The sequence below is a fragment of the Seriola dumerili genome, unplaced genomic scaffold (genome assembly GCF_002260705.1).
Source record: "Seriola dumerili isolate Sdu_G_001 unplaced genomic scaffold, Sdu_1.0 BDQW01000011.1, whole genome shotgun sequence".
Classification (NCBI taxonomy): domain Eukaryota; kingdom Metazoa; phylum Chordata; class Actinopteri; order Carangiformes; family Carangidae; genus Seriola; species Seriola dumerili.
The window spans coordinates 2,461,738-2,474,318 of NW_019174266.1; the positions used below are offsets into that span (position 1 = coordinate 2,461,738).

The window sequence follows — 12,581 nt, forward strand, 5'->3', positions numbered from 1 at the left end:
AGTGTTGCAGCAATGTGAAAAACACTCAGCAGGAAAATAAACACTAATGTGGTTTTGGTCCAAATGAATATGGATTTGGGCTCATCTGAATAATGTCCCAACAGGGAAAGGATAAGATAAGAAAATCTCTGCTCTCAGGGAAGTCATCTATGATGATTGACGACCAAAGAAGAATAAACCCCAAGTCTGAGGTTTTCATCAAGGCTTTTTTTTAAATTTTTTTTTTAGGTCATTAAGATGTGACCAGAAATGACAGACTCCTTTCCTTCACATTGGGTATTCAACTGATAAATGTAGTCTTTCTTTTACAATATCCTATCTGCTGGTGAGGATTTGCAGAGCTATGAACACATTTGAGTGAAAACCATATATCACACATCGTAAAAAAACAATACCGAGGGAAGTCTAGGGCAGAGCGCTGTAGGTGACCGTTGTCAGATATGTGAGGTAAAACACTGACCCCAGGCTTTGTTTTCCTACCATTTCTCCCCCCACTGAGGAAGAGAGGCACTCTATCAATCTCAGGAGCGCACTTGTAGTGGCAATGATGCAGAACTAATAGCTTTTAATCCTGACGCAGCTGACAACTTGGAGGCCAGCTCTCCGAGACAAAGAAGGCCGAATCAATGCGGAGAGAGGAAAGAGGGAAAGAGAGGGCAGATGAGAGGAAAAGAAGAGGTAAAAAAAACAAAACAGGAAAACAGACAGAAAGAAGACACAGGGAAAGTTGAAAGGGAGCAAGGAACAGGAGAAGGAAGGAGCTGTAGCATTATATAAAAGCTGGGAGGAGGTTTTTTCTAAATTTGTTTGTATCACTTGGAGAAGCATCAGCACATTCTGTTCAAGCTTCTGTAAAAGTCTCCAAATTGTATTTAAATCATTTTTCCTGGTGAAACTGGATAAAAGAAACCTTTTTTTTTTTTTTTTTTCATAGTGCAGCTACATACAGTGCACACACAAAGATACCACATGCAGACTTGGTAATCATGATCCGTCAGAAGCCGTGTTCAACACACTCCACACAGAGGCTTCAATCAGCCTTTATCGACTCCGACAGGCGGGGCGGCACCGCTAGCTCACAGCTAAACCGCCAGAAAAGAACCGAAAGAGGATAAAAGAGCATGTCACCCCAATGCAATTATGGCTTTTAATGAACGCTACAGAGACGCTTGGTGCTGAGGTAATTAGGAAATTAGCCATAATTACTCATCAGGCAGAGCGGATTCACCTCTCTCAGCCGAGAGGCAGAGATTCATCCTCATCGTTCCTCGCCGATGACAAACGCTCGTAAGCGAGATTGATTGTCACTTCTGCCTTGTGCAACTTTCACACGCGGTGAATGAGCAATTAAAATTTAGGCACAGAGTGAAACTTACAAATACAAAACGGTGGAGAAGATGGCGCCATTAAAATCACATTTGAAAGAAAAAAAAACAAAACAGGAATGTAATAGCCTCATACATAAACACAAAAGATGTGAGTGTTCGGATAGACAAAGACCTTGATGACCTGATATCTACTGTACCAGAGGCTTTTAATATCTTCTGATTCAAACTGTGCTGGGGGAAGGAGTTTTTCAAACTTCTTGAGGCCTTTGAAAGGACTTAATGATAGTTTTTACAACAGCCAATAAAACGGTACAGCTAGATCAAACTTAAACTCCCAGATGGAGACTGAAGGATTTCTGTTTATGTTCATCTTCACTTGATAAGAATTAAACACCGTTAAAAAGTTATGTTGTTGTCTATTTACGCATACAGCACAACATTATCATCTATCAGTCGTGTTTCTGTCCAACTGATGAATTTAAGTCCAATAATGAATCTTCTTTTTAGCTCTGTTTTGGTCTCCATCACCTGCTGAGACAAACATCTGTGCTCTTTAGCTGCTACATGTTCTACTTTCTTTACAATCTAGTTGCCAACTCAGTCCAACTGAGTGTTAAGCAGGTGTACAGTGGCTTCATCAGAGCTTTGTTTACCTAACTTCTAGCAAAAGAGTCGCCGCCTGTTTTGCTAGAAAGTAGGTTGATAAAAGTTCTTCTTAGACCGAACAAAACGAAAATCATCTCAATATAGTTCTACACATCTATCCGCTTCTCCCTGCAGCACTAGCAAGTACAAGGTGTTTTGTTTCAGTCTAGAGCTCTCCTCTATTAGGCTGACCACAGGTAAAGATCGTAGCCTGGTCAATTTCAGCATTAAAAATGCTCGGGAATTTCAGAAAAACAAAGTATAGCCACTGTTCTCTACCATTACTATCTGTACCATCTGTGCAATGATATATTGGCTTTCCTGACGTCCAACGATTATGCAGCGTTTTCTCCAACATTTTTCTGTCTTGTAGCTTGCCCTCTTAATGACAGAATGACTGCTTGGTGTTGTGTTTTTATATTAAGTTAAAACAACACAAAAACAATGGACGTGTGGGTTGGGGTGGGACAGCGCTGGAGGCATGGAGAGGGCGGTGACTATAGTTTGTGACATCACAAAAGTGACGGAAGTCCTGACGGCTTGTTTTAAGGCTCAGTGTCTTAAACAGGCTGTGTGCATTTTGAAACTTTCAGTATTTATATAGCAACTACATCTGCTTTGTAACAAAAAAAAGGACATGGAATAATATGGGACCTTTCATGTTAATATCAAAAATATTGATTAATGCAGTCTTGATTGTAATATTGATCTTAAATTTAGAATAATCAGAAACTTAAATAAAATCTGTGTTTGATTATTTTAATGGAAACAACCCCCTGCTGTTATGTTGTACTGACAAGTAATTCCTCTGTAATCCCAGTACATGGGGGCAATAATGGGAGGGAGGGTTAAGGAAGTGAGCGAGACGGACAGAGAGACGAGGGCAAGGAAGAGAGGGAAAGTTAAAGCACACAGAGAGAAAGACACAACACACACACACACACACATCACACACAAAAACAGGACAAATCAGAATGAGCGCTTTTCATTTTCATCAGCGTTTAGCCTGGGCCTGGCTCTGTTGTGATAAGTGATTACAGTGGGCTTCTTGACAGCCCACGGAGGAGGCTGCCGCAACAATGCAGCTCTCCGGCCCCCATTCTCCAGGAAGAGCAGTGGAAAATTAATAATTATCATCATGGATAACACCAACAGGGAGCAATTCATCATCGGCTCCCCTTTTCGCTGGCTGTGTGTCAGCGAGCCGCGTGGCCGGCAGATACTATTATACAACAGTGGGGGGACGTACGGAGGGAGGTGGGGTGGGTGTTAAGGGAGGGAATGGGAGGAGCACTGAGGGGGAGGGAGGGTGGGGGAAGAGGGGCTAATGCGCTTTTGATGGGGTTTATCCAGGCGTGGAGGCTTCAAGCACGACCACATTGTGGACGGGTTGGTGTGACCCCCCCACCTCCTGTGGTCTCTCCTCCTGCCTCTTCGTCCGACTGCTGCCTCTCTAGTCAGGTGGAGCACGGATCAGCTTTGGCTGCAGCGCTCCTCTCATGTGGTGTTCCTCACTCATGTTGCGTCTCAGACAAACAACTCTACTGTAACAGTGAGAGGAAGGCCCAGAGACGAGCTGTGCAAAGCTACCTGCAGTTAGCTGCATCACTGAGCTTTGATCAGGTGATGCACACACCAGAGGGAAATTCACTTTTTTGTCAGCCTGGTCTTTATTTTCCTTATTCTATGACCACTGGTCATCGATCATTTTTACTCACTTTTTACTTTCTGTGCAGAGATTTGGGAAATGTAAACATCTGTCGCAGCTGACAAATCATCACAAAAGCTTTGAGTTGGCTCAGTAATGGAAATAGGCCGCCTTTTATAGTCTTATTGACCACTCAAAATGCTTTACGCTACAAGCCACATTCACCATTCGGGGCAATTCATAACTCAGTATGTTGCCCAAGGACTGGAGTAGCCGGGAATTGAACCACCAACCTACCAAATTAGAGGGCTCGACCCCCTGAGCCTCCAAACCTCCATTTTTTGATTTAGTTAGCGTGGATAAAGCTTAACAAAGAGCAGCAAATGCAGAAGCTGGCTTGTGTCTGCAAGTCCTGAAATTGCGAAAATAAAATGAGCAGGTATGCTCTGTGCAATCTTCATCCACTGCCACTAAAAAATAAAGAAAACAAGGTCGATTCTCCAACAGCTGCTGTGCACTTTGCTACTGGAAAGTCCAGGTGATTACTTTCTGTTTACTTTTGTTTGGACTCAAGGAAAAGTTTCAGTTTCTGTTGCACTGAAGTGTTTTTTGGAAAGTTGTTGATGGCTCACGCCCTTTCCCCCAGCTGCTCCATTCTCCACGGTTTTGTTTCTCAATCTCTACAATGGAGTATGACAGAGCGTCACTCATTCCTCACCAGTCAGGTGTAAAGCTTTTATTTTGTTTAGTTTTACATTTGGTATGGTTATGTAAACATATCATTATATTGAGCTTTATTATAGTATGTTCATATTCAAGTATATGTTTCTTTGGTTTCTCACTGTTTTTGATTTAATCACTGTTTTCCTAACTGGAGATGGTGCTCTCATGTATGCATGCACATGGATGCCTCCTCCTCCTCCTCCTCCACCACCAGGTTCTGCAGTGTTTAATAATATGATAACCAATACTCAAAAATATGATAATACCCCCGCTTGACAAGTACCATAATCTCCCTTTAAGAACAGAAGCAGATAAACATTAGAGAAGAGCCAGTCAACCCTCATATGCCTGTGCTATTATAATGTACTATCCCTTTAGTGATTGCCCACATCTGTCACAGTGCTTTGGACAACACTCAGTGTGTCTGGAATTGATGCATCTGGCTCTGTTGGATGAGAGGGTGATAATGAAAGAGTGGAAGTTTTATAGTTGAAAAAAAAAAAAAAAAATTCACCCCCTTGTTAAATATATTAAACATATCTTGTGGCTGCGTGGCATCTGGTCTGTTTCTGTGAGCAGACACTGTTCTGGTCCTATGTCTTTCCTGCAGTGGATTCCTCTGTGTATGGCCAAAAATGCTTTAGTCGTGTAAGCTGCAGTTCATCTACTTGCCACAGGAATTGGCTCCTAAAAGCCCAGGTCTCTGCGGGTTCACCTCCTGGCAGCAGTGCCTTGGCTGGTCTCTGGCATGTTGATAGTAAGGTTACCGTTCGCCAACAGTGTGCCACACAAACCAGCGTCTTAAATAAGCCTCTACCTTACTCACTTATTTTCTTGACCTGGACCTGATAAAGCTGAACCAAAGCAGTCTGTTTATAAAGATTTAGAAAGTGGACTTGACCAATTAAAAAGTTCCAATTTATCACTGCACTTCTATTACACTGTTGGACTCATGACGGACGGTTATCAATGCACAGTTAAATGTGCCAAAAGGCTAGGCGAGAACTCCTATGAGGCCCAGCATTCATGTTAAATGGATGTTTTGAACCATCACTAGGCTCATCACTGGGACTTCTGGCTTATCGTCATTATAAGGCTGGGCCTCATGACTGGCAAAGCATTCTCTACTCTGAATGCTCTTAAACCTAACTCACCTTTAAGCTGCTTTAATCCCTTCGCTCAGCCAGGCCAAGAGCAGCGACTCCGCAGCTTGAACCAGTGTCACAACCACTCTTTGCGACTTAAGCTGCCGTGGCCGACCCACTGGCTTGATATGGAGTTTCATCTGAATGCCATGATTGCTCAGTGGTCCAGTCATCATCCCACCACTAGTCCTTACTATCAGTTACTAGTTATATCAGAACATTTTACCACTCTGACGTAGTGCACTTTATAGCCTTATGTTACTTATTATAATCAGGTTAGGCAACTTCATTTGCCAGGCCCCCGTGCGCTCACAAATCCACACAGATTTTTATATTTCTAGTCTTGTGGACAAAAGGGTTTTGTACAACTTTTTTCAATAAACCTTATTTAATAAGCACGTCTCAATGTTACCAATGTGCTTTTCAAAGAAAAAACTAATCTAAAACAAATCCAGCACCATTAAATATAATACAAAAAGAACCAATCATCACAGTAGTACTCTCCAAGACCTGTAAACAGACTGCTGAGTAAAATCAATGCACTTCCCCTTTAATACTGACATAAATAACATAGATCAATATGTCGAACATCTGTTAGTGGTTAAACTGGAAGTAGTCTAAAGCAGTTTGTGCAGTCAGCTGATACTCCAACTCTGAACGCTATGTACTGATCACTGTTGAGAGTTAAATTCGTGAGAGTGGATTTTTCCATTAACAATTCCTTTCCTAATGTGCTGAAAATCGCCCTTGAAGTTGACGAGTGTCTACTCCGCAGTCCGGAAGGCCATCGCACCCCACACGATTTAAATTGATGGAAAGCAGGTTAAAGATGGATTGCAGAGACTGTAGCGCTACAGTAGCTACGTCAGCAGCAGTGACAAGAGGTGTTAAAAATTAATTACAGACAGAAACTTATTCTCTCCTGCACGCTTCAGTCAATACATCATGTTCAGCCTTTAGGAGCGGTTGAGGGCATTTTGCTACCTGATCTAGACAGTTGAGTAAATGGATCATGGAGCTGGGGAAATAGATGCCCTGAGAGAATTTCTGATCCAATTATTTAAAAAAGATACTGTCATGTGGCTTCGTTTGAATTGCAGACACAATGCAGCCAAGGTGCAGAGCATGTGAAATGTAAAAGGGAGGCAGGAGGGATAAAATAAAGCAAGAGCAAGAGGATTGTCTTGTGCGTGAACGGCGAAGACGCAGGGGTTTGTGCTGTTCATTTAATGCAAGGTTAGGCAGGCTGAGCTGATGATAGACTGTCGACAAGAGAACAAAAGCAGGCGCTCCATCACAGGACGGGAGCAGCGGCTGCCTTCCTCACCGATCCCGAGCACTGGTCAGGAGCGTTTACCTTCACACATCCTAACCTAACTACTGAGGAGCTGCAGCCAACACTGACTACAGATCAGTAATCTTTATGGTAACCTCTCCCTACTCTGCCGGGTCAATAATCATCTGTAAATCCTAGGACAAAAGACTGGTTGTGGAGGCGAAGTGATCTTATACACAAAATACTGCATTTAAAAGCCAGAAACCACAAGTCTGAGAGCATGACTGAATATGACCGCTCCCACCACCATGAATCTATTTTGCTGCGGCGTACCCCTAACATGACTGGCCTTACGTCCTAGATATAGAAACTGGTTGCTTCAATTACAGAGCAGAAAAAAGACAGGAAAAATGAGTGGATGTTTACAACAGCCCATTAAGTCACCAGCAAAGCAGGCCAGAAAATAACCACTATTGATTATCCATATAAACCAATACACCAGACAGTGCAGTAACACTGCAGCACAACACAAAGCTGCTCCAACACAATGGCTTTTTCTTTTTCTTTTTTTTTTTTCCTCTTACAGACAGATCACTTTCTCACAGCGCACAGCGTCAGTGCTCAGTGGTGTGCTGCTCTGTGGTCGGCAGGTCGCTGCTGTTAGAGAGAAATGTGGCTGGAAAAACTGGAGGAAGCTCAGGGGGAGGGGTGGGTGGGAGGTGGGGGTGGGGGGGGGGGGGGGGGGGGGGGCGTTGATGGCGGCTGCCAGCACCTCACCAAATAAACTCATAAACCATTCTCCATGCTTTGGTGCCTACAGCTACTGAGGACACACACTTCAGTTTTGTGCTGCGTTGTCATTGGTCAGGCTGACCTACACACCACAGCTTAACACAACCTCGGCCAGGTTTCAGATGAGTCCTGTGACGTCTTTCATTGGACTTTCGTAAAAAGGTCGTAAATGATCAGCATTTATTTTCAGTGATGAAATTAAATGAGTCGGCTGTTGTTTCATTTTGATTCTGGGCAGAAATACAGTATATGGAGGGAGTGCTGCCGGTTAATAGGGTTAAATTACTTTTGAAAACCGTAAACATGCAAGTACGGCTGCAGGATATGCAAAAAAATAAAAAATAAAAAAATCATAATGAATTTATTTGGCAGATACTGCGATTTCAGTTAGAATGGTCATTTTTGCATTTCATTTAACTGAATTTTTTATTTTTTTTTTAAATGATGATGATGTGCTATTTGTTGGATCTTGTATTGTAATTGTGCAGCCCTACATATAAGTATGTTAAAATGCTGTTAAATATTGTTTTGACATGTGGGAAAAGCATGTACAAGAGGTTGGAAGGAAATTCAAACATAAGGAATAACCAGGACAGGCATCTACAAACACGGCAAGCGTTTACGGCTCCAAGTTGAGAGGTGGGTTGTGACTGTGTAAGCAAGTGTGTTTTGGCGTTTGAGAGAATGACAGGGCAAACAGGCTGTGAACATTCACTATGACACGTAATTCAAAGTCACATTAGCCTCACTGCTCTGATTCGATTTGAAACTCTATTAACTATCAACTGACAGACATCCTCTCAAATACAGAAACATAATCCATCAACATGACCTGACTGATGTCTTTGCTGTTTGTACTGCCTTGTTCCCTTCGCACAACATCTCTGATAAATGACAGACGATACCAGTGGATGTTCAAACTTTTGTCTCAGGTCTTTTTTTTTTTTTTTTGGGTGTAGTCCTTTATGTTTAACACTCGGACTAAACTAGAACTGAAACAAATTCACCTGGGAAAGATAAAGAATGTCTTGCACTACTTTTTATTCATAAATAAATTTTGCAGTATAAAAAGTGACATGCTAATTAAATATTTCTCATTCACACAGCTAAGACCTAATGCCACAAAGGTAGACTCGATTTCTGCAGAGGAAATGAATGTTATTAGCAAAACACTTCAAATCATTTATTTCTAATATAATTTTAAATGTTAACTTTACAAACTCTTCTCATAGCAAAAGCATCATGGATATCTCAGTCCTACGCTGCCCACTCAGTATGCAAGTGGGTAGTGTCAACATGTGTGTGTATGTGTGTGTGTGTTACTTACAGTGCAGTCTGTAGTGTTTGTTATCTTCAAGCAGAAATCTGATGCGAACTCCAGCTCAGACAGGCACACTCTGTTACAGTCAATCGTCTGTTCAAAGTAAAAAACACACATTTTATGATGCACACCATAAAAAAAGATAAACACTGATGACAGTATGAATTGTGATTAAGCAATACAAAAAAATAGAGATAAAAAAACATGAAACAATAAGCACAAAGCTTCAAAATAAGTACACATACTGAAAAAAAGCTGGTTTCTCGAGTAGACAACTAAACGTGCTAAACAGGATGTACAGTTCATTCAGAAAGTATTCAGATGCATTTTTTCACATGTTCTGTTGCAGCCTTATGCTAAAATAAAAAAACAACAACACAGTCTTAGAATAATGAACAAACATTTCAAAGTCAAAATAATGGATGTTTTTCCTGTTTCCTCTGTCAACATTGCCTAAATGAAGCATTAGTGTCTATTATATAGGCAGTAGTGAACAAGTGAAGGGGTGGTGGGGGTGGGGTGGGAGGTGGGGATGGTTTGGACAGTAAATATAGTGCAATATATTGTAAATACGGAGTGATTTACGGCACAGCCATTCTGCTGGTGGCCGAGTTTTACTTATAGATGAATAAAACTCACTGACATCAGCACAACAACCAGTATTAAAACCATGACTGAGCATGAAACGCATTGTGTTATTAAGCAGGTTGAAAGCAGCTTCAATTGCAAGTTAAATATTCCTCTAGTTTAACATTCCTATCTGTTCTCACTGAGAAAAAACTCATCTGTTTTGCAGGAATTTATAATTCCACGAAAGGGCTCTCAATTTTACGGAATAGCAGCCAGCCTTAATGGAATGTTATTGGATCGTATCAACGGGAGGCAATAGATGAGAGTCCATGTAATTTGGGCAGAGGGGCTGTCTATTTGTCACTGGAGGGGAGAAACTATCGATTAGAGGATTCAAATTCCATTATATCAAGTTCTCCCCTCATTCATCACATCCACAGATGGGTGGAGGACATGCTACTTAGCAAATAGGCCAACCGGCAAAGAAACACACGGCGGTATGAGAGACAAGGGGGAAGAGCAGTCCTGCACAGAAAGATTCAGAAGAGGCATCTATGTTCTTAGACGTTGGACTGTGTGTGTGTTTGTTTTATCTTTGCGTAATGTGTGTGTGTGCTCTCCCATCAGCTCAGTGAAAACTGCTCTATCCACAGGGGGCTGAGAGTAATGAAGTTTCCTTAAGAGGAACTTAAACAAGGATTAGATAGATCAATCACCCAGCGCTACAGCATCACTACACGTGCACACACGCACACACACACACATGCACACACACATACACACACACCTACCTATCTTCAGGGCCCTATCTCTCTCTTTCTCTACAGCTAACTCCTGCTCTCCTTCTCTGTCTATGCCCTAACAGCTTGGGCCCCACAAACTCTATTTCCCCTGTTTGTGATGTGTGTGTGTGTGTGTTGTCGCACACACACACACACGATTGGACTGACAAACTGTTTTACCAATAAATCCGTCCAATACAGGTTTTAATTACCAGATATTGGGCAGTTAGTGTCATCCACAGATGACACAACTGACGACTCACAGTGAATTTGTACTTTTGAGACAAAGGCTTAAACTTAATTTAAAAACCGTTCTATTATGTTTCTAAATTTCCTAAACTGTTTCATAAATCACAGATGTTTTCTTTCTTTTTTCAACTTCACCTGGGATCCTTTGATTTGTGAGCACTGGTTTCCTCTCATTGTTTGATCTAAATATTTTCACAGACCTGAAGCGGTAAAATTATACTACTATTATACTACTGACACACTAGTATTAGGTAATGCAAGTTAAACTTCTTTTTTCTTTTCCTCTATTTCATACAAATGCAGAAAACAGCATAAAACAGCAAACAACCAGTAATATGTCAAATTATGAAGACAAGTCGCCCTCTTGCACTTTATTGTAATTTTAGAAACACTTAATACTTTTGCTACTTGCAATTTAAACTCTGTAATGTTACAATCTTCCAAAGCAATGACACCTTAGGTTGTGGCAGTAACCTATAAGCATGTTTACCTGTATGACAGTCGGCTCAGAGATGAGAGTATCTGCTTTCACCACTTCGACCATAGCCTCAGGCACCACAGCCTTCTTCATGCATGCCATGTTGAAGCCATACACGTCGTCCCAGAATGCAATGCGGTCTTGGTGCTTCTGTGTGTCACCCAGTGCTGCCAGGCTGATATTACAAAGGTCTGGATAGACTGTGGAGAAACGAAAAGAGCAGGGAGTCAACTTTTCAACTTAATAAGCTGTGTGTGTGTGTGTGTGTGTGTGTGTGTGTGTGTGTGTGTGTGTGTGTGGATTCACTATGAGTGAATCTGTTCAGGAATTTATTTTGCTCAAAATAAAAGTCCATTAATGATAACTAAAAGGAATAGGTGGTGAGATGTGCTTAATATCAACAAATGTAATGGCTTACAAACCATTCGACAAATTTAATCAAAAGGCCTTAATATCTTGTGGGTGTGGAGCTTTGCATCAATTTCATGAAGCTGCTGTAATGACTGTATCCATCACATGTGCACAAAACAAGCCCTGATGACCATTGTGTCCTACTTTCATACTTTACACTCTGATATATGAGATATGATATATATATATATATATATAGGCAGCGATTATTGTCGCTCCTCATATTACATAACATTGTCTACTGAGTGAACATTATCCAAGACTGAAAATGAGCATTAAACATGAGCCTTAATGTCTTTTCATTGCATTTTCACATCTGAATAGATTTCTTTGGTTAATACGCTTGGTGATTAACCAGAGCTGAGATGCTTGAAGCCATTGGTATTCCTACTGTGAAGTAACATTAGCCAACACAGAGGCCTAGGGCCTAAGCTCGAGTTTAGACTACACCCATACAGATTTATCATAACAGGAGAGTCAGAAACAAATATCTGTATACGTGGCAGATAGAAAATAGGAAAGAATTAGCAGAAGCAACAGCAGTCGGTCTTAAACAGTTAGCAGCATCGATACGACATAGACACAGTAAGAAGTAAGCAGTAGCAATAATGCTTAAAAGAAAATGATATCAAATAATCTGGAGCCAACAGGCATGAAGCAACAGCAATTAGCAATGTGCATTAGCTTACCAGATGCTACGTTCATCTATATCTAACAAGCTGATTAGTTTCCTCTCACACACACAGCACAGACATGAACCTGAGCTTTCAAATAGAGCCAGTGTATCTATATCTTATGGCTACCCACATTTTAGGAACGCGTGTTATGAATGGCAGAGAAACTGATTATAAAGCAGGAGCGGTTTGAGACGTTTCCGTGAACATTTTGATACTTTTCAGCCATAAAAACCTCAGGCTAACAAACTTCAATTATATAGCACTTTAAAAAATGTATAAAATGCTTTACAGACAGAAGAAAGGAGGAAAGAGGGGGTTAGAAGAAGCAAAAAAAATCATCCGAGAGTTAGAATCTGTTGTAAATGTTGTGAAACCAACCTGCCCCCAGACTTGATTCTCCATAAAGGAGCAAACCACAAACTTTTTATTCTTTAAAAAATTCAAGCCTTCCAATGAGGAAAATTTATATTTTTTGCCTGGCATGCGTGTTAGTGCGAAGTCTCATATAACACACTGGACCATAAAATGTGTGAATG

General features: G+C 41.2%; 1 protein-coding gene across 1 annotated transcript in view; it reads right to left on the minus strand.

Moving 5' to 3' along the window:
* Positions 1 to 12,581, minus strand: part of prmt3 (protein arginine methyltransferase 3) — a 61,730-nt gene that overhangs the window by 22,566 nt on the left and 26,583 nt on the right. The window contains exons 12-13 of the mRNA XM_022748942.1: positions 10,970 to 11,157; positions 8,885 to 8,971 (exon numbers count right to left, since the gene is read on the minus strand). Of these exons, the coding sequence (XP_022604663.1) occupies positions 8,885 to 8,971; positions 10,970 to 11,157 (275 nt within the window). The remainder of the gene's footprint in view (positions 1 to 8,884; positions 8,972 to 10,969; positions 11,158 to 12,581) is intronic.